The sequence below is a fragment of the Danio rerio genome, chromosome 23, assembly GCF_049306965.1.
Source record: "Danio rerio strain Tuebingen ecotype United States chromosome 23, GRCz12tu, whole genome shotgun sequence".
NCBI lineage: Eukaryota > Metazoa > Chordata > Actinopteri > Cypriniformes > Danionidae > Danio > Danio rerio.
The window spans coordinates 41060001-41081113 of NC_133198.1; the positions used below are offsets into that span (position 1 = coordinate 41060001).

The following is a 21113-nucleotide window of genomic DNA, read 5'->3' on the forward strand; positions in this document are numbered from 1 at the left end:
TGCAGATGGTAGTCAGGTATGTATGTATATTTATACTTACCTTATGTCATTTTGAACTAAAATATAAATAAACCATGAAATCTAAAACAGCAAAAAAACTACAAATGTGGAGGCCTACATCAACCTATGAAGTGATGGCAAATGTTATATTTGAATCTCAATGTTTCTATACCATTAACCATAGTTTCTTAATATACACAGATAAATAAATAAAACATTTAGGCTACAATACAATGCATTCGTGGTCTAATTTATGATTAATTAATTGAAGCTACAAGTATAGATTTTTAACATTTAATTAGCTCTGAAGAGTAACTAAATCACACAAACGAGTTGGTGTTATGCTTGATAAAAATAATCAAAGTAAAACTGTTATAATTTATAATTATAGGCCTAGTTGTTATACAGCCGACTTTTCAAAAATGTCAAAAGACTTGTTTTACTAATGCGCATGCGCTCTCTAGAGGAAACAAACAGGTGATGTTTTTAAAGCAACCCTACCGTGCAGAGTTGAGATTAAAAGTAAAATACTTAATTAAAAGTTATAATTTACAGTATTATTGAAGACATTTTGGCGGAATTTACATCGTTACTTTGGGATACTGTCTTCAGAGCAAAATATCACTAAACGTTTAGTTATTAAAGGTCTTAACGCTCCCATAACTGCTTTAAAGATTATTGTGGGTGATGAACATCCTAGTAACGTGGCCATAACCTACATATAGAACTAGTTTGATGTTTATTTACACTGTAATGACTTTTACGTCATGGTTTGTGTCGACTGTGCACCATCTAGCGGTTGAACAACAGTTTTACAACACTCAAATGTGTTCAATTTTACTCCGAAAATGTGAGAATAGTCTATCTATTAATCTGATTATCAGGTAAACAACAGATAAAGACATTATACATAATCTAGTTGATGATTTTACCTGAGAGACTGACATTTTTTTGTCACACAGAAAGATGAGAAGTCTGATAAAGGCTGCAGGTGTATGACTTCATCTTTTTCTTGTTTTATCTTTCAGGTAAGCCGCATTTAAGGAAGTTGCCAAGTACACACATGCAATACGAGTATAACAACAAGTTCTCTCACACAAACACACCCCTTTTCAGACGTCTGCAATGTTAAGTGCAAACCTGTGTACTCTTTGACAACACTCGATGATCGGACAAATGGATCACAGAAAACAGCATGTCCCTCAGGTAAGCGCACGTATTTATTAATATACGGCTATAATACAAACATTTAGTGAAAATATGGTTAACTGTTACTATAAACCGTTTAAAACGTAAAGTAAAATGACTAATAAATTATTCAAACAAATTTTACTTTGTTGTAAATGATTATAATGTTGTAAATTAATCTGTTTTCTCTCTGTCCTTAACAAAGGAATGTCATGCATTCATTCCCACATGAAAGAAAAATACTTTAGTAATTTATATGGTTCCTATTTATATCAAGTGGCCTCAACTAATATGAACTCACATTGACATTAATAATTTGTTACAGTGTACTTATTGTGTAAATACATGCATTTACATTTTTAGTATGCTTGATTAAATGCCTGCATGTAATTACATCTGTAATTGGTTTCTTTAATTATATTTATAATTACACTGTTGACCATCTCACCTTAACCCAACCGCAAACATACCCCCAAACCTGTCTCTAACCCAACTCAAACCCCACCCTAATAGAATCAGAAGTGTTCTACAATGCATTATTAACAGTATTTTGTATTTATATTTTAATGTAAGTACATAGTAGTTAAGGTAACTTAATATAAAGTGGAATAGAGTAAATTATTTAATATATTTAAACACAACCTTACGGTTATAGTAACTAAGAATTTGAATGAATCTGTTATTGTGATTGGTAATGTTGATATGGTATTTCAACAACTATAGCAATATAAACAAATGACCCAATACTACAGCATTCTAGTACTATAGGATACATTATATTAGAATACACCACAGTTTACTGTAGTAAAAATTAAAGTATACTACAGTATTTATTACAGTTAGCAGTTCACAGTGGTTAATACCACCATAGGCTCATTCTGAAAATGTAGCCCTATATACATTTCTGGAGATTGCAAATTATGTAGCCAGAAGTACATAAGCTGCGTCCCAAATGGCACACCATACACTATGCATTCATGCACTATGTACTTATACACTTACACACTCAACAGAATAGTATATGTATGTAGTGGCGTCCCAAATGGCACACTAATGTTTTTTTAATAAGCGGAAATTCAAACAGTTTCCTTGATGCCGTTTGACGGTTGCCAAATCAGTGAAATAAACGACCGATTTATCAAAAAATACCTGCCGTGAGTATTGCCGCATTCACTATCGGGATGCGCTATAATCACTCTCGTAGGAGAATTTTGCTTTCACCATCCAAAATAAATAAAGTAATCCAACATGTGTGCCCGATAGCTCCGCCCCTTCTGCTACGTAAGCAAACCTGCGGTCGTTGAGTGCGTGAAGTGTCCATCATTACACACTTCATTTTAGCGGCTGAATGAGTGCATCATCCGGGTATTTAAAGTGCACTTATTACTTTTAGAGTTTTCAGTGTGAACACGCTACTAACACTATTTATACTACAAAATGGTGTAGAATAGTGCATAAGTATGCGATTTGGGACGCAGCTGTACTGTTTTTAAAACAAATGCTAGGGGGTGGTATGATGTTCCTTTTCGCGCTACCAGCTGACCACATACCTCCGTATGGACGACTTTTCTGCTGTTATCAGTTTGTTCAGTAGCTCGTCATGTTTTCAGCACACTTAAGACACAGAGAGAAGTTGACATCAACAACAGGGTTTGAGTCTGGTGAAGAACGGTTCCAGAAAGTGGGAAAGACGAAAACAGAAGCCAATAGTAAATAACAGGGTGAGAATGCTGTAAAATCTGAAAACGTGATGATAAAGCAGGTGAGGGCTTTTCTTTTCCTGGACTGCTTTTTAAAACTGTTGGACCAATCGTTGGTTTTGAAAACACTGTTGGTTGGGCTTAGGGAAGATGGAGGGTGGGTCAGTTGATCAGTCAGTCAACAGCAGCCTCTAGTGGATTTACGTGAGAACAGCAGGCGTGAATGGCACTCGCTGGAGATAATTGATAACTCAAAAAGCATACACAGTGGTGGATTCGCGAAAAAAAAAAAAACTGCAGAAAAACTTGGAACGTATTTGGCGCTCTCTAGAAATCTATATAGTGGTACATTTTCAGAATGAGCCTGGGTTGGTTAATACTGCACTATGCTGTGGCATTCATTAACTGTTGTAAACACTAGAATATTTACAGTAAATAATATAGAATATATTAGTATTATACTAATAGCTAGCTCTCTGCAACTCTCACATGGAGAGGGGGACTCTGTACTGCTCAGAGTCTTTCGGATGAGATGTTAAACCGAGGCCCTGACTCTCTGTGGTCGTTAAAAATCCCAGGATGCCCTTTGAAAAAGAGTAGGGTGTGTGGTTTGTGATCTGGCGCAATATGGCTGCTGTCACGTCGTCCAGGTAGATGCTGCACACTGGTGGTGGATGAGGAGATTCCCCCCAATGTGTAAAGCACTTTGAGTGTCCAGAAAAGGTGCTATATAAAATAATGTAAGGAATACTATTAATATCATTAGTATAATATGGTTCAAAAACAATATTTGCTTTAAATTACTATAGGTTTTTTTTCATATGGATGTCCAGATTGGTAGGACTCTATAAAGTGCTTTTTTTTTTTGCATTTAACACACAAATGTGTAAAATTGTTTGAGAATCATGCAAGTAAGCATAAACTATATTATAGTGATGTTTCAGTGAAAAAAAAATAGATCAGAACTTCCTCATTTCAACAGTCTATTGTAAGCGAGTTTACTGTAGTCACTAGTCAAACAATAATACAGCATGTGCTTATGTTGAGAGTAATCTCAGTCTTTAATTTGATTTCTCGTTGTTTTTTACAGCTCAGCAATGCAATGCAGCTGAATATAATGAACTTGGTAAAGTCTGGGAAAATGAGTATTGATGAAGCTCTGAATCAGGCGAGAAGCGGCAAAATGCACAAACAGAAGAACTTTGAGATCGAGGTGAAGTATGAGTTCAGTTTAAAACTCATGAAAAGATCCACAGTGAGCCAGAAACAAAATCACAATGCAATTCAGAAACACTGCAGTGCAATGACATATATAAAAAAAGATATAATCACCATATGTCAGGGATTTCCAAACTCGGTCCTGGAGGGCTGGTGTCCTAGAGAGTTTAGCTCCAACCCTAATCAAACACACCTGAAGCTAATCAAGCTCTTACTAGACATACTAGAAACTTTCTGGCAGATGTGTTGAAGCATGTTGGAGCTAAACTCAGCAGGACGCTGGCCCTCCAGGACTGAGTTTGGACATCCCTGCAATACGTCCTTTAAACATGTCTTTAAATGAAAGCACTGCTTTGCAAAATTCAATCTTATTTGCTAACATTTATTTTTTTTTCATGAAGTCATAAAGTGTCTGGTATGTTTATGCACATAGTTCTTGTCAAGGAAATGGTTTGTTGTTAAACCAGTCTTTGTGGGAGGGGCTCTAATATTTAGTGCAAGTGTCTATGGTGATTTTAAGCAACCCCCGAATGAGTTTTGTAAGCTGACATTTTGCATTGAGGAAGTATTATCAGTTATTTCTTGAATCCATTGTTCAACATTGTCATTGATGTTTCTGTTTCAGGAAAAAGAGCCGTCGCAGTATAACTTCAGTGTCCGCAAGTTCAACCGCTATTTATGGCAGAAACGAGTTTTGCAGGTGGTTGTCCACACACTGAACAGCTCTAAACACACCCAGTGATAACCAGAGCTAAATATACAGTGGAAATCAGAAATATTAGCCCCCTTTTAATTGTTTACTTTTTTAAAAATATTTGCCAAATTATGTTTAACAGAGCAAAGAAATTTTGATTTCTGATAATATTTTTTCTTCTGGAGAAAATCTCATTTGTTTTATTTTGTCTGCAATAAAAGCAGTTTTTATTTTTTTAAAAAACATTTTCAGGTCAAAATTATTAGCCCCTTCAAGCTATTTTTGTTTTCGATAGTCTACAGCAGAGGTTCTCAAAGTGGGGGTCGGGACCCCCCGAGGGGTCGCGGGAAAATGAAGGGGGGTCGCCTGTTGATTTTCAAAAATCTATTAATTTTTATTAAACCTTAAGACTTACTGTATTTTATCAATAACCTACTGAAGAGAAAAAAATAGTCGTTTATAGTTACTATAAACTATATAGTTACTATAGTAGCTTATAGTTACTAGTTCTATTGGATTGCGACTTCTCCGGTAGTTACATTATACTAAAGACACAACAATACTGTCAGATGCAGCAGATTTTGTAACACCAGGTTAAACTTTCTAGCCCATTTACAGCACTGACATACATAAAAAAACAAAGAATAGACTTGGGTCTATTGGTGTGTTTGTGCGCGTCATTGCATACAAGGTTTCTGTATTTATAACCACCACCTCAGAGAATATTGGGGGTCATGAGTCACTGGCGTTGTCATTTTGGGGGTCGCGGGCTGAAAAGTTTGGGAACCCCTGGTCTACAGAACAAACCATCATTGTACAATAACTTGCTTAATTACCCTAACCTGCCTAGTTCACCTAATTAACCTAGTTAAGCCTTTAAATGTCACTTTAAGCTGTATAGAAGTGTCTTGAAAAATGACTAGTAAAATATTTTTAACTGTCATCATTACAACGATAAAATAAATCAATTATTAGAAATGAGTTATTAAAACCATTATGTGTTGAGAAAGATCTTCTCTCCGTTAAACAGAAATTGGCGAAAAAAAATAAATGGGGCTAATAATTCAGGGAGGCTAATAATTCAGACTTTAACTGTATATATATATATACACACACACACACACACACACACACACACACACACAGTTCTATAACTATCCATATAAATATATATATATATATATAGTCTTATTTAGTTTGCCTGTATTAAAATCTAAAAAAGCAAAATGTAAAACTGAATTTGATTGAATTGAATTTTATTTAAAAGAATTTAGACAAACTGTACAAAAAGTATTCCATACACTTTGTTAAAAAAGCTGTCGAGGATAAAAACACAATAAAAACCTGGGCTTATTTCCATTGTTGTCCTCTTTTAAATAAAAACAATGTATGGCTTCAAAATACTAATGAAGAATAAAACAAACAGTCGCCACAGCGGTACGAACAGTCAACTTATCCAGCACATGTTCTACACAGCTAATGGCCTTCCAGCCGCAAACCTATTCACACTCAAGTAACATATAAATTAAAACATCCTCGTCCACCATGCAAACTAATTATCCTCATCAAACAACCATCTTTTGATAGCTTTTTTGAACAACCTTAAATCTTTTATTTCCTTGATTGATTTTGGTAGTTTGTTCCACATGATTGCACTTGTATATAAAAACATATTTTTCCCCACTAAACTTCTAAATTTAAATAAACAAATATTAAAATCCCAACCCCTAGTACTGTATGAATGCTGTTGCCTCACCATTTGAAAATAGTTCATCAAATAACTAGGAACCACATTATTAAACATTTTACGCACCATTCCCAGTTTTAAAAAACACACTCTATTACTAACAGTTAACATACCTAATTTATTAAAAGACTCTTTGTGCAAATGTGCTCTAGGATGCATTTTTAAAATTATTCGTACAAATTTATTTTGTGCCTTTTGCAATTTCTCCTTCAAATTCTGTGAGCAGCTATGGTCAATATTATTATTCGATTGGCTACAGAACAAACAACTTTTGTTCAATGACTTGCCTAATTAACCTAACTTGTCTAGTTAACCTAATTAACCTAGTTAAGTCTTTAAATTGCACTTTAAGCTGAATACTACTATCTTGCAAAATCTAGTATCTAGATAAAACACTTTATTTTTGTAAATATTTTCTCTGTTTTTTATTTTTATATAGTTCGAGAGTTAGTTATTTAAGTTAAAGTTAAGTATTGTATTTTTATTTCAGTTATTTTGTGAGGGTTATAGTTATATTTGAGTATAGTTAGGTGACACTTTTTGTTTATTATCTTTCTGTGGGTCCTCTGCAAGGTATTTGCTTCACATTATTTTTTTGTTGTATAAAAAAAGGCTTTATTTGACAAGTGTTCTATTACTTCCTTGATGAACTTAGTTATTAAAATATTAGTTATTAAAACTGCTGTCCAATACGTTGGAAAACTTTTTTTTAATCGGGAAATCCGTGTAAGCGAATCACGGTGGTGCATTGAGTAGCATGATCGCCTCACAGCAAGAAGGTCGCTGGTTCGAGCCCAGGCTGGGTGGATAAGTTGGCGGTTCATTGCGCTGTGGCGACCCCAGATTGATAAAGGGACTAAGCTAATATGTGTAAAAGAATGTGTTGTCTCCATATCTTGAATAACCTCAGTGTATATAAATTAACAGGACATTTTTGTTTTGGGGCTTGTTTTTATTAAAGGCCTGTTCACACCAAGGACTATAAATGTATAAAAAAAAAATCAAAAATATTTCTAAAACCTGTTCTAAATATAAAAGAATCAAATGGATCAAATAACAACTGGATGGAGCAATAATATCCTTGGAAACAATTAAATTTTTTAAAAACTTATTTTAACTATAATAATATTGACAATCGATTAGAATTTGTCCTGGAAAAAGGTAAAAAATTGTCACTTATTTTGTACAGTTTTAAATACATTGATTGCATTAATGGGGCATTTTCATTTTTGGGGTAGCCTATCCTTTAAATAGTACTCTAAGTTATGATTGAGGGCATCACATTTAGCGAATGCATTTCTGTTTCAGATTGATTTCAGCACAAGACTGTTGTGCAGCATCGAGAAAGGCATCGTCAAGCGGCAGCTCCTTTTTTCGGACGTGAAAAATTGCCATGATGCTCCAGGTACCAGGTTCTCCATTTCCTTCAGAGGGCGACCTGACTATGAGCTGGAAGCTGCGTCTTTGGAGGACAAGCAGAAGGTGAGATATCTCAATTGAATTTCTACTCTTTGCCAGAAGATTAAATATATATTCAAATCCTTATTGAGTGGTAACGTCCAATTCAGATTGAGTCTGAAACTGTGATATCAGGCCCAATTTCCGATCCATGATCGTATCTGAACATCCCTACATGTTATTATAGAAACATGGCAACTGTCAATCAATTCGGTGGGCAGGGAAAACGCACTCCTACATCACATTGCGGTGGCCTCAAAATCCATGGGATTTGTATACTATTTCAACCTCAGGAAATAAAAAAAGAAGACTTTTTGGGTTTATATCACTCAAATATGACTGTGGACACACTATACCTGCACACAGATCTGTCCAAACAGCCTACAAAAGATCATTTTCATCATAGATGCACTTTAAAATAAAATACTTGACCACTTGTTGTTGACTTTTGATAATAAAGACTCATTGTTGATGCATCTCACATTCAGATCACGCAGCTGGTGAATCAGATCATCTACAATAACATATACAGCCCGCCTGAGAATGGCACTCTGGATGTAGAAACCTCAAACTTACCTCCAGACAACCTTAAAGAGGGTCACCTTTTACTGCAGAGGGGAGGACTGGCGTCGTTCAAATGGAAGAAGTATGAGAATATGTTTTACTATGCCTGTCTAGTTCTTCTCAAACCAGAAGGTGTTATACTAGTTAGACTGGAACTTGTGCTGCATATCTGCAATCGCTAAAAAGGATCTGCTTTAGGCCAAATTAAAATTGAGATGGTGCTTACTCACTAATGCGGTCTGTTACATTTGTTCTAAACATTTTCTTTTCTTAAACCTTGTTTTTTTTAACATAAAACATTATAAAATATCATATGCTTCAAAAAGATCATATATAGGAAACATTATATTATATAATATATTATTATTATTATCAGCTACACCATTGCATATGTCTCTTTATTGACATATTTTTATTGTAAAAAATCAAACAATCTTATTAGCCCCCATGTTTATTTTTTTCCCAAATTTCTGTTTAACAGAAAGAATATTTTTTCAGCACATTTCTGAACATAATAGCTTTAATAACTAATTTATAATAATTAATTTATTTTATCTTTGCCATGATGACAGTAAATAATATTTGACTAGATAGTTTTCTAGACACTTCTATACAGCTAAAATGACATTTAAAAGGCTTAACTAGGTTAATTAGGTTAACTAGGCAGGTTAGGGTAATTGGGCAAGTAAAGAAAGAACTTGGATTAATATTCGACTCTAATTTAAAGGGGAGCTATTATGCAAAAATCACTTTTAATAAGGGTTTAAACACAGTTGTTTGGCAACAGTCTGTTAATATAACCAACTTCAAATATATTCATTTCATTTTTTATAATCACACTTCATAAAAACAGTCTGCAGAGACGCTTTTATTGACATTCTCCCTTTGTATGTGTCATCAGAGTGGGAAAGCCCCACCCATTAGTCATGATCTCTCCCTCATTAGCATAGGATGTCAGTCTATTTTTTGAATCTACTGTACCACTATGCTGACACACAGGCATTTGTATCTCCGCCCTCTTTTGAAAATCTCATTTGAATTTAAAGCGACAGTCACCAAAACGGCACAGTTAGGATCAAAGCCTTAAAGGACCAGTTTCAAAAAGTTCTAAAAAATTATCTGTATGGTATTTTGAGATTAAAAATACTCTACATACATCAGAGACTTATTTGGCGTCGTCTAAAATGAGCATAATAGGTCCCCTTTAATTTTTGACCTGTTTATATTCGCCTATCTGTGAGGTGTGCGTCTCTAGTGTGTGTTTAAGTATTTAAAATGCTTTCACTTTTACTGTTACCTGAAATTGTATAAATTTAAACATGAAGCACTTTGAGAATTAAGTTTTAAAATCCCTATATACAAATAAATGTGTAAAATGTATTATTATTCCTCACTCTTAGATACGAAGCTCATCTGCAGACGGGTCAGCTGACCCTGTATCCCATCGCTCATCAACCTGCCAGCAGTAATGCAGACACCTCCAGCGAGTACATTTGGCAGATCTCAGACATTTATGACAGTGTGGAGGGCGTCAGGTGTGCTGGGGGCGACGGGACGGCTCTTATCATCCATCTCTCGGATGGTATGGTCAGGGTGGACACCCCCTGCACCATTGACACCTTTATGCTGCGCAACGACAAGAATGATTTCCTGTGAGTCAAACACCATTTTACTGACTTCCTTGATGCTCGATCGGGTTAAAAATAGTCATAAATCTATAATTTACGCTATTAACAAGCCATTAACTAAGACATTTAGCTCAATAAACTACTAATTAGCTGCTTTTTAATGGTCAGCAATTTAGTAGTTAAGTTTGGGTTGGATTAGGGATGTAAAACAGGATCATACATTCTAAGTGTTAATAACAGGTACTATGTTTATAATAGGAAAGACAAGAATGACTTCCCGTGTGTCAAATACTGTTTCACTGACTTCCTTGATCCTCGATCGGGCTAAAAATAGTCATAAAAATGTTTTACTTCCTCAGTATTTTTTGTCTCGTTTTACCTTACAAACATTTCAACATTCTTGAGTTCTTAAATAAACCAAACTATAGGTCACACAAGGGATGCAACGTTTAAAAAAATTTTGGTTGTACGATTATAGTCTAAGAAATAATCTCGGTTTCATGATTATCTGCATTCACAGATTTCCAAACCCCATTAGTTTAAAACAAAAATTTCTTAAAATTTGGTTTCGTAGTTCGGGCCTACATATAGACTGATTTCACGCAGCCGCCATTTTCAAAAGCGAAATCGAGGCTGCGGTGGGAAGAAACCCGGAAGTATCATTGGGAGTTGCATAGGAATGTTGTGTACTTGGCTGTATATCTTATCAGCGAAGATAAAGTGACACAAATTTATAATTTCTCCGCCTTCCGGGTGGCCCGAAGGTCCGTTCTGAATGAATGGTGAATGTAGAAAGGGATATCAGAGCTCATTTTCAGCTAAGTTAAGGGAAATGGCACTAGTTAGCTAACGTTTTCTTTCCTAAACGCACGTTTTAAATGCCATTTATCAAACTCAAGTTAATAAACTGATTCTTTCACTATATTAGCCTTGGCACAATACTTAATTAAAAGAAAAACCGGTAATTTCGCGCTAACATTTAAGGCACTGTTGATGGCTTTCTTAAAACACCGCTGATTTGCCATTGTGTTCACATGTTCAACAGAAATTATTGTGATTGGCAGAGAAGGTCATCAGTTCACCCACCGCTGTATTCACCTTATTCTCAGCTGGCGAGCGGACGCTGCCATTTGAATCTTTTTGTCTAGCGACTTCCGGTCACATTCACTTCCATTCATTTTTTGACGTTAACAACTGCTCGTTACGCTGCTTGATGTTGCAATTTAACATTTTCTTATTATATTATGCTACTTGGTCTGTGTAGTCAAACATTTGTTTGTTGAGCAAGTAGTTTGGCCATTTTCTGCCGTTTATTATTCCTAGTCATTTCTCCCATAGGCGACTGAATCGGAAGTTCTGAGACAATCGCGAAAATAGGCACACTTCCGCATTTTAGAATAAGGTCAATACTGATGACTCGACTGATCTTGACGGCTGCTTCGCGCTTCAGTCTGTGTATCTGTGTTTGCACTGGGTGAAGAGCGGTAAACTGAGTGCAAACCAAACACAGATACACGGAGACTGAAGCGCGAAGCCGTGAAGATCAGTTGAGTCATCAGCGCTCAGCGTTGCTTCCATGTTAGCGGGAAATAGCCGGGTTTAAAACTTCAGTACCAGAACAACACTACTACAGACAACACGAGGGTGTGCTGCAGAGGACTGCAGTGTTTTATCACTCACCGGGTTACATAGGCTGAAGCAGGAAAGCGTCCTCACGGTGTTTAACTAGTGCCATGAGCTGAAGCCTAGGAGGACACTTAAGCGATGAGATTGTGATCTTGTTTGATGCTAAATTGCTTTTATTGTTTAAAATAAACCTACTGATTATTATTAAAGAGATGGTTACACCATTTCTGCATTTTGAAATCTCGGCAACAGCTGGAGGTTTGTAGTGCACAGCATGTTACAGCCATGTTTACAGTGCTGTTCCGATACTTCCAGGTTTCTTCCCACCGCAGCCTCGCTTTGGTTCTTTAAAATGGCGGCTGTGTGAAATAAGCGTATGGACAATGATCCTGTGCTGTAATAAGCATACACAGTACAGTAAATTATGTCAAAACAAACTTTTATTTTAGATGCAATTAATGGTGATTTATTTTTGCCTGCACTATTTATTAACACACACTCACACGATTGCAAACAATACTGGATTCTCCTATGAAATATTTGCATCATAAGTATATTAATTGTTGTATGAATGATAATGCATCTGCATCTTTTTTAATCGATTGACAGCACTAATATATATATATATATCTATATATATATATCCTTGTTAGGTTTCGGATCCCGAAAAGCGAGCACATGACCACCCCAGAGGCCTTAATGAATGAGCGAGATTCCTGGATGAAAGCCATCAGAGAACTGTGTGTGGACTGGAAACGAAAATCACAATTTGAAGACTTCTACGAAGCCCCTGACAGTGACTTTATCAATGTAACCGAGCCAGAAAGTAAGACTCAGAACAACCACGAGCCTCCACCGGTGCCGCCTTCACAGAGACCACGATTACCCAGAACACCCACAGCTGTGCACCCAGCCCTCCCTACAACACCAGAACCGTTGGAACCACTGGAGGCACCAAAACCACCCCGAAAGCCAAACCGCTCCACATTCTGCAGATCTGTAGCTCTGCCTTTAACACCACCAGCGGCTGCATGTTCAACATCGCCTCCCACTTTGCCAATTTTGTTGCCTCCGGCATCACCTGTACCATCAGGAGCAGTGCTAGGGCCTGCATCGCCTGTACCGTCTGCCCCGCCTGCCCCCCCTGCCCCCCCTGCTCCTTTGCCCCCTCCACTGCCCATCAAATCCAATCAGATTTCAGAGAGGACAAAGGCTTTTCACTGGGACCTGGTGGCTCAGGATAAGGTATTGACCTCTTTTATCTTGGAGCTCCAGATTTTTGGTCTGACTAGCGATTTAGACTAGCCATGTATATACAATTGAGTTTTTAGCTCTCCTGAATTGTTAGCCCCCCTGTATATTTTTTTGCCCAATATCTGTTTAACAGAGGGATTTTTTTCAAAACATTTCTAAATTTAAAGGTTTAACTAGGTTAATTAGGTTAAGGTAAGGGTAATTAGGCATATCATTGACTTCCAGCTCTAACCCAGCATTGGGAAACACCCATACACTCTCATTCACACACATACACTGTGGCCAATTTAGCTTATTCAATTCACCTATAGCGCATTTCTTTGGACTGTGGTGGAAACACGGTGAGAACATGCAAACTTCACACAGAAATGGCAACTGGCCCAGCCAGGACTCGAACCAGCAACTTTCTTGCTGTGAAATGACAGTGCTAACCACTGAGCCACCGTGCCGCCTTTGTATTTTCAGTTATAAAAAACAGATTCTGGTCAACTCTGTTACATCGATTTTAAAAAGGGAAAACAATCTGTAAAGCACTCATAGAAAAAGCATATGACTTGCTCCAAGTGATGTCTCTTCCTCTGGCAGAATACTCTAAAAGGCTTTGTAGCATGTCATTACTCTCATCTCATTCATTTCTTTAAAATATTTATGATAAACCAATATTTTCACAACACCGTTATTGTGATAGTTCTGTGAATTTCACATTTAGAACACGATGAAAATACATCAAATTTAGTTTTTGTGTATGTGCATATACAGGGTGGGCCATTTATATGGATACACCTTAATAAAATGGTAATGGTTGGTGATATTATTGTCCTGTTTGTGTATGTGAGGGGGCAAACTTTTCAAGATGGGTGGTGACTATGGTGGCCATTCAGAAGTCGGCCATCTTTGATCCAACTTTAGTTTTTTTAACAGGAAGAGGGTCATCTGACCCATCAAACTTAATACAGATACTGCATAGGCTTCCAGAATCTATAGTTTCAGGTGCTGCACATCTTGTATGTTCACCTCATTGACAACAAAGATAGTGGGGCCATTCTTCATCAATGGAAACCTAAAAGCCTCTGGATATTTGAAGTTTCTACATGATGATGTGTTTCCCTCCTTATGCACTGAAGCTGGCACGTTCCCTGAGTTTTTTCAGCAAGATGGTGCACCACCACATTATGGGTGCCAGGTCCGAGCATTCCTAGATGAACAGTTTCCTGAAAAGTGGATTGGTCGTCGTGGGCCAGTTGAATGGCCTTCAAGGTCTCCTGATCTGACCCCCTTAGACTTTTATTTTTGGGGTCATCTGAAGGCAATTGTCTATGGTGTGACGATACAAGATGTGCAGCACCTAAAGCTATGAATACTAGAAGCCTGTGCTAGCATTTCTCCTGCGGTGTTGCTATCAGTGTGTAAAGATTGTGGGAAGAGGGTTGCACTGACAGTCCAACACAATGGGCAGCACATTCAACACATTTTATAAGTGGTCAGAAAGTTGTAAACAACTTATGAAAGAATAAAGTTACGTTAAACCAAGCACACCATTGTGTTTCTTGTGAAATTCCCAATTAGTTTGATGTGTCAAATGACCCTCTTTCTATTGAAAAAACAAAAGTTGGATCCAAGATGGCCGTCTTTACAATGTTCACCATGATCACCACCCATTTTGAAACGTTTGCCCCCTCACATATACTAATGTGCCACAAACAGGACGTTAATATCGCCAACAATTCCCATTTTATTAAGGTGTGTCCATATAAATCGCCCAACTCTGTAGAACATTTAACAAAAAGACCTCATAAACTCTGCGTACCCGGTAACGGGTCTGTGATGTCATTTGCTTCCGCATTCTTTAAATTTTAAAGGTCTGACCTGGCCTAACACCCCCATAAGTTATCTCATCAGTTGAAATCCAATAACTTTTGCATAGATTATGACGTGCAGCAACCACTAAAATTAATTACAGCAACCTAGACCACACAGAGTACCACAGGTACATTTTCAAATTTGAGATAACAAAAAAAGTGCCTTTTTTTGCAGGGGTTAATTATAACACAGACAACATATAAAGTTATTTTTAATCCCTTTCAACAGTGTTTTATGAAAATGCAAAGGGTTTTCTTTCAAATGATACCAAACACCTGTGCATGTGGATTTGGGAAGCTTCTAAATTTGGGTAGGCAAAATCCAGGCGGAAACCCCAAAGAAGCACTTGAGTTACAAACTGTCTTATCAAATGGTCTTCAGTATCTTAAGTCATCATTTTTTATTGTTCATTGCTTAATACGATGAATAAAAATGTGATGGTGGCTCATTTTTCTTAACCTAATAAAAAAAATTACATTAATACTTATTTCAATAATTCATTCATTAATTTTTCTTCGGTTTAGTCCATTATTTATCAGGGGTCGCCAGAGCGGAACGAACCGCCAACTATTCCAGCATATGTTTTACACAGTGGATGCCCTTATATTCATAGCCCAGTACTGGGAAATACCCATACACACTCATTCACACTCATACACTACAGCTAATTGGGTTTATTTAATTCACTATAGCACATGTGTTTGAACTGTGGGTAAAACCGGAGCACCCGGAGGAAACCCACGCCAACACAGGGAGCAGTTGCAGACTTAACCAAAAAGCGAGGTAAGCAGTCACTTACGGCCCAGGGGTATTAGGGTGCCCCAAACAATGCCAAGAAGCCTAAATTAATCATATAGCTCTTTTATTAATTTTCTTTTGCATGTTGTAAAATATATAATCATTAAGATTTTAACATTAGAACTTCTTTTAAAAACCTGGGGCCCCCACGAATAGTGGAACGTTCCTTCCATACTGCACATGCAAATATATTAAAATCAGAAATATGGTTAATTAACCCCACATATAGTTTGTGAACTTGGCTTTTTTATTTGTTAATTGATTGCATTTCATTTTACATCATGAGATAAAGATTCCACTTAAAATATATTTTTAACGTGCAGTTTATTTACCAAAAAAATCAAATAAAGAAACTTTAGAAGAAAAAAAATATCTATAGAAAAAGAGAATGTTTTGAGTTTCAGTGCTAGGGCCTCATACCTGGAATTGCTTAGAGCCCCAAAATCACTAAGGGTGCTTTCACACCTACACTTTTGTTTCGGAACGTATCTCGTTTGCCCAGTTAGCGCGGTTCGATTGGCATATGTGAACAGGGCAATCGCACTCTGTTCCACGCCAAAGTAATCGCTCCGAGATCGCTTGAGTGAGGTGGTCTCGGCTCGATTGAAACGAACCCTGGAGCGGTTCGATTGCAGTGAGAAAGCGATCCGATCCGAGCGCGGTTATATCACAGTGTTTTATGGATATGTAATAGGCTTACGGCTACATGAAGAGAGAATTATGAGTAGGGCGGGAAGTTTCGCGAGTCTCCGGATGCCCGCAAACGAGTGATGATCTCCCGGTAATCTCGCGTCTCTCTCCCGGTCCTCAAATAGGCATCGTCGCGCACCCTTCTCACCCCTCCCCACCGTGTCTCTCCTCAGACACGTCACGCGCGCGCACCCTGTCAATCACCATCAAACCACCACCTCTCCTGATAGCTTAGCGGGACGCTGCAAAATAAACCCTGACACTCTGACCAATGTAAGGAGAGTTTACTCGCAGGTGACTTATTTTAGCTATTTTTGTCCGTTTAGAAACTTTGCAATGTGAAAGCGAACCGCTCCAAGAGCAAAGAGTAACAATGTAACATTTGTAATCTCTGTTTCGGAACAACTGAATCGATTCACAGGTGTGAAAGCACCCTAAGTCTGCCCCTGACGGTGAGAACATGCAAACTCTACACAGAAAAGCCAACTGGTCCAGCCAGGACTCCAACCAGCAACCTTCTTGCTAGGAGGCGACGGTGCTAACTACTGAGCCACCATGTCACTCTAATTCAATAATAAAAAAGTGTATTTATAAATTATTTCCACTGCTGCAAATTAAAAGTTAAAACAAAAATGTGTTAAAATGCAAAATAACTTTGTTATTAAACAATAAAATGGGATCACACGACAATTAAGTGCATTTTGAAGAGTTGCTGTTGCATGTACTGGTTATACTGCACAATATTTAGTAAATAATATGCTTAAAGTCATTTCAAAGCCTCACATTATTTCCGAGACCTTAGTTTCGGTGCAAGAAAGCCCATGCAGGGCCTCATTTTTGTTAAACGTGTGTGATGATTTCGCTTGCTTATATATTCAGACTAAAATAGTCATTCAGTATTCCCTATTGCATGCGCAGCGTGGCCCTTTCATCACTGAAATAGTGCTAATATGTGATGGTTTTTCCGCATCCTGAAGATGACTTGCAGTTAAGGCAGTTTTTTGATATGACATAATAGCATAGAAAATAATGGAGGTATTGACTGTTTCCTGCCTTTGCAGATTGAGAAGTCAATGTGGTCCCGCAGAAGCCTCAGGAAGATTGAAATTGACACCTCGCGCCTGTTCGAGCTGTTTGGAGTAAAAGAGACGGTCAACAGTGGCAGCTTGGAGTCCAACAGTACTATAGAAATCATGCTGAATTCAAAGATCGCCCACAATTTCAGTAAGTACAGTCACAAAATGACTTTTGCTGCTTGTTGTTGCAACTTAATTGTTTTATGTTTAATCCACTTAAATTTGCAAAATTGATTAAGTTAACCTAATACATTTGTGTTGGGACAACATGAAAGAATCATGTGGAACCCAGCAATTTTTACAGTGTACCACACAACTCTAGGTATCCATAGATCCATATTTTAATCCAAAATGACAATGTTTTGACCATGCAAGCTGCCAAATGCTTAATAATGGTCATAATATCCACATTATTGCTATGTCCATGATGCTTAAAGTGGATTGTGGAAGTAACGTCTTTTAAGCTGTAAACAATCTGTGAAATTTAGGGCTGTGCAATATTAAAGACAAATGTGATAGTGTGATAAATATTGAGATATTCGATATGCGATACTATATTAAAAAAAAAGTTTGTTTTGTTAACTTGATGCTTTACAGTACAATTTATAAATAATATTGCTAAATAATGCTAAATAATAATAATAATAATAATAATAAAGCTAAATAATGTGATATTCGATAAGCGATACTTTATTTTAACACTACAATTTTTTTAAGTAAGCAGCCAGTTTTACTAAATAATAATGCTAAATAATAATAATAATATTGCTAAATAATGCAATGTTTGATGTGCGATACAATATTGAAAACAAAAAAATTTGAACCAACATGTTTTACGATGTTTTACACCACAATTTCTAAATAATAATTCTAAATAATAATAATAATAGAGAAAAATCAATTATATTTGATAAGCGATACTAAATATTTTCACTACAATTTTTTAAATTGAGCAGCCATGTTTTACTAAATAATATGCTTAATAATAATAATAATAATAATATTTCTAAATAATGTAATGAGTTATATGTGATGCTATATTTAAAGATAATGTTTTCACCAACATGTTTTACATTGTTTTACACCCCAATTTCTAAGTAATAATGCTAAATAATAATAATAATAATAGAGCTAAATAAAGCGATATTCGATAAGCCATACTATATTTTTACACTACAATTTTTGAAATTGAGCAGCCATGTTTTGCTAAATGATAATGCTAAATATTGATAATAATGTTGCTAAATAATGCGATATTCAATATGAAATACTATATTTAAAAAATGTTTTAACCAACATGTTTTAAAATGTTTTACACTACAATTTCTAAATAATATTGCTAAATAATTCTAAATAATAATAATAATAATGCGATATTCGATAAGCGATGCTATATTTTTACACTACAATTTTTAAAATTAAACAGCCATGTTTTCTAAATAATAATGCTAAATAATAATAATAATAATAATAATAATAACATATGATCTAAATAATGCAATATTTTATAGGTGATACTATATTTTTACTACAATTTCTGAAATTAAGCAGCCATGTTTTTCTAAATAATAATGCTAAATAATGCTAAATAACAATAATATTGCTAAAAAATGCGATATTTGATATGCGATACTATATTTAAAAATTTATCTTGATAATGATAATAATAATAATAACAATAATAATAATAATAATAATAATAATAATAATAATAATAATAATAATATTAATAGTAGAGCTAAATAATATGATATTTGGTAAGCGATACTATATTTTTACAATACAATTTTTGAGATTGAGCAGCTATGATTTACTAAATAATAATGCTAAATATTAATAATAATAATAATATTAATAATATATTAATAATAATATTGCTAAAAATTGCAATATTCAATGTGCAATATGATATTTAAAAAAAAATTTAAGCAACATGTTTTACACTACACTTTTTTTTTTTTAAAGAGCAGCCATGTTTTACTGTTGCTTAAAACAAATCATGCATTTGAAAAGGGTAAACAATAAAAGAGAGAATAAAAATCACTGCAACTTTGCTACACTGATATACTGTCGTTTTTTCATCTTAAAAAATAAAACAAATAAGACTTTCTCAAGAAAAAAAAACTATTTTAGGAACCACTGTGTCAATTTCCTTGCACTGGTATTTCGAAACTGCGCTTTTTTCCACACAGTTTCGATCTTGTCCAAACAAAAATGAAGTAAATTCCACATGTTCGCAGCAAACACATTGCATAATTTGCTTCTTTCACACAGCGAGACTGTAATCTACCTTTTTTTGCTTACCTGCATTGACTTGAATGCAATCTACTACTAAAATTAATTCCCCGTTTGGTGTGAATCCAGCATAGAATTGTCATTATCGCAGTCTGTTGGTTGAAACAGTGCATTTTGGTGTTGTCATGTGAACTGAGTACGGAGGAAAACTTCTTTTAAAAAAATACCTGCGTTTGTGTGATATGGTCTGCGTAGCATATTTCAGAATTGCACAAATGTAAACAGCGCCGACTAGTGGATTTGTCCTTTGAAATGTGCAATGGTTGATAAAAAAAAGCCATGAAATACAGAAATAGCCATAACAGCTTTAAATGGAGATTAAATGTCGACAGATTTTCCTTGTAGTTGAACTATTCCTTTAAAGTTAAAGGATATCTGCCTTCTGTTGTTGTCTGAAGAGAAATGTCAGGCTGTGTCTGCTTATAAATTCTGTATTTGTTGCTGGACTGGTGGAATCGGTCATAGTGGGTGGTTTATTGATCTCTGTGGGAGGATTAGAGCAGAAACAGAAAAGGGACCATTAAAAACCTCTGGCAGATTGACTTTGAATAACAATACATCTGACAAAAACAATTCACACATAGTTTAGTTGTCACATAGATTCTAAAGTTGGACAACAGTCTGAGTTGAAAAGCAAGCTTGTTCGCAGACAACAACACTGATTTCTCTGTAGGAGAGAATTTCTTCTTGCGGTTATTTATTTATTAGTGCTGTTTTATTACAGGCTAAACTCACTGTTAGTATTGTTATCCTTCCTCACAATACAGGTTTCTAAAACAAAATACAGCAGTTTTAAAGCAGTTAGAAATGGAGCTGGCAGATTACAAAGAGATAAAATCCTTTTAGCCTACTTAGAAGATTCTAGTTCTAGAAGCTTGTAATGTATAAATGTAGTTTCAATGTTTTTGGATTTGTTTTTGAGAATACACACAGTTGAGCCAAAAAGTCTAATTCACACATTGAAAATCAAAACAATATTTAAAGCTGGAAACTAACTGCTTCTGCATGAAAACCTAGAAAATAAATGACAAGTGCGCAGCATATCCAGCATATGCTTTGCACAGCAGATGCCCTTCCAGCTGCAACCCAGTGCTGGGAAACACTCACACACTTGGACATTCACACGAATACACTATGGTCAATTTACCTATTGTGCTAGTCTTTAGACTGTTGGGGAAATCGGAGCACCCGGATTAAACCCACGCCAACACGAGGAGAACATGCAAACTCCACACGGAAATGCCAACTGGCCCAGCAGGGACTCGAACCAGAAACCTTCTTGCTGTGAAGCGACAGTGCTTACCACTGAGCCACCGT

General features: G+C 36.0%; 1 protein-coding gene across 3 annotated transcripts in view; it reads left to right on the forward strand.

The window, feature by feature from the left end:
• The first annotated feature begins 1153 nt into the window (after positions 1 to 1153).
• The window catches only part of LOC101883438 (uncharacterized), a 121806-nt gene continuing 101846 nt past the window's right edge, over positions 1154 to 21113 (forward strand). For 2 of the 3 annotated variants that reach the window (XM_005162454.6, XM_073939318.1), the window contains exons 1-8: positions 1154 to 1206; positions 3979 to 4101; positions 4732 to 4806; positions 7856 to 8029; positions 8494 to 8651; positions 9970 to 10221; positions 12477 to 13068; positions 17487 to 17649. In XM_005162454.6, coding sequence (XP_005162511.3) covers positions 1165 to 1206; positions 3979 to 4101; positions 4732 to 4806; positions 7856 to 8029; positions 8494 to 8651; positions 9970 to 10221; positions 12477 to 13068; positions 17487 to 17649 — 1579 coding nt within the window. In that variant the 5' untranslated portion in view covers positions 1154 to 1164. The remainder of the gene's footprint in view (positions 1207 to 3978; positions 4102 to 4731; positions 4807 to 7855; positions 8030 to 8493; positions 8652 to 9969; positions 10222 to 12476; positions 13069 to 17486; positions 17650 to 21113) is intronic. The other variant, XM_073939319.1, reaches the window with a different exon arrangement.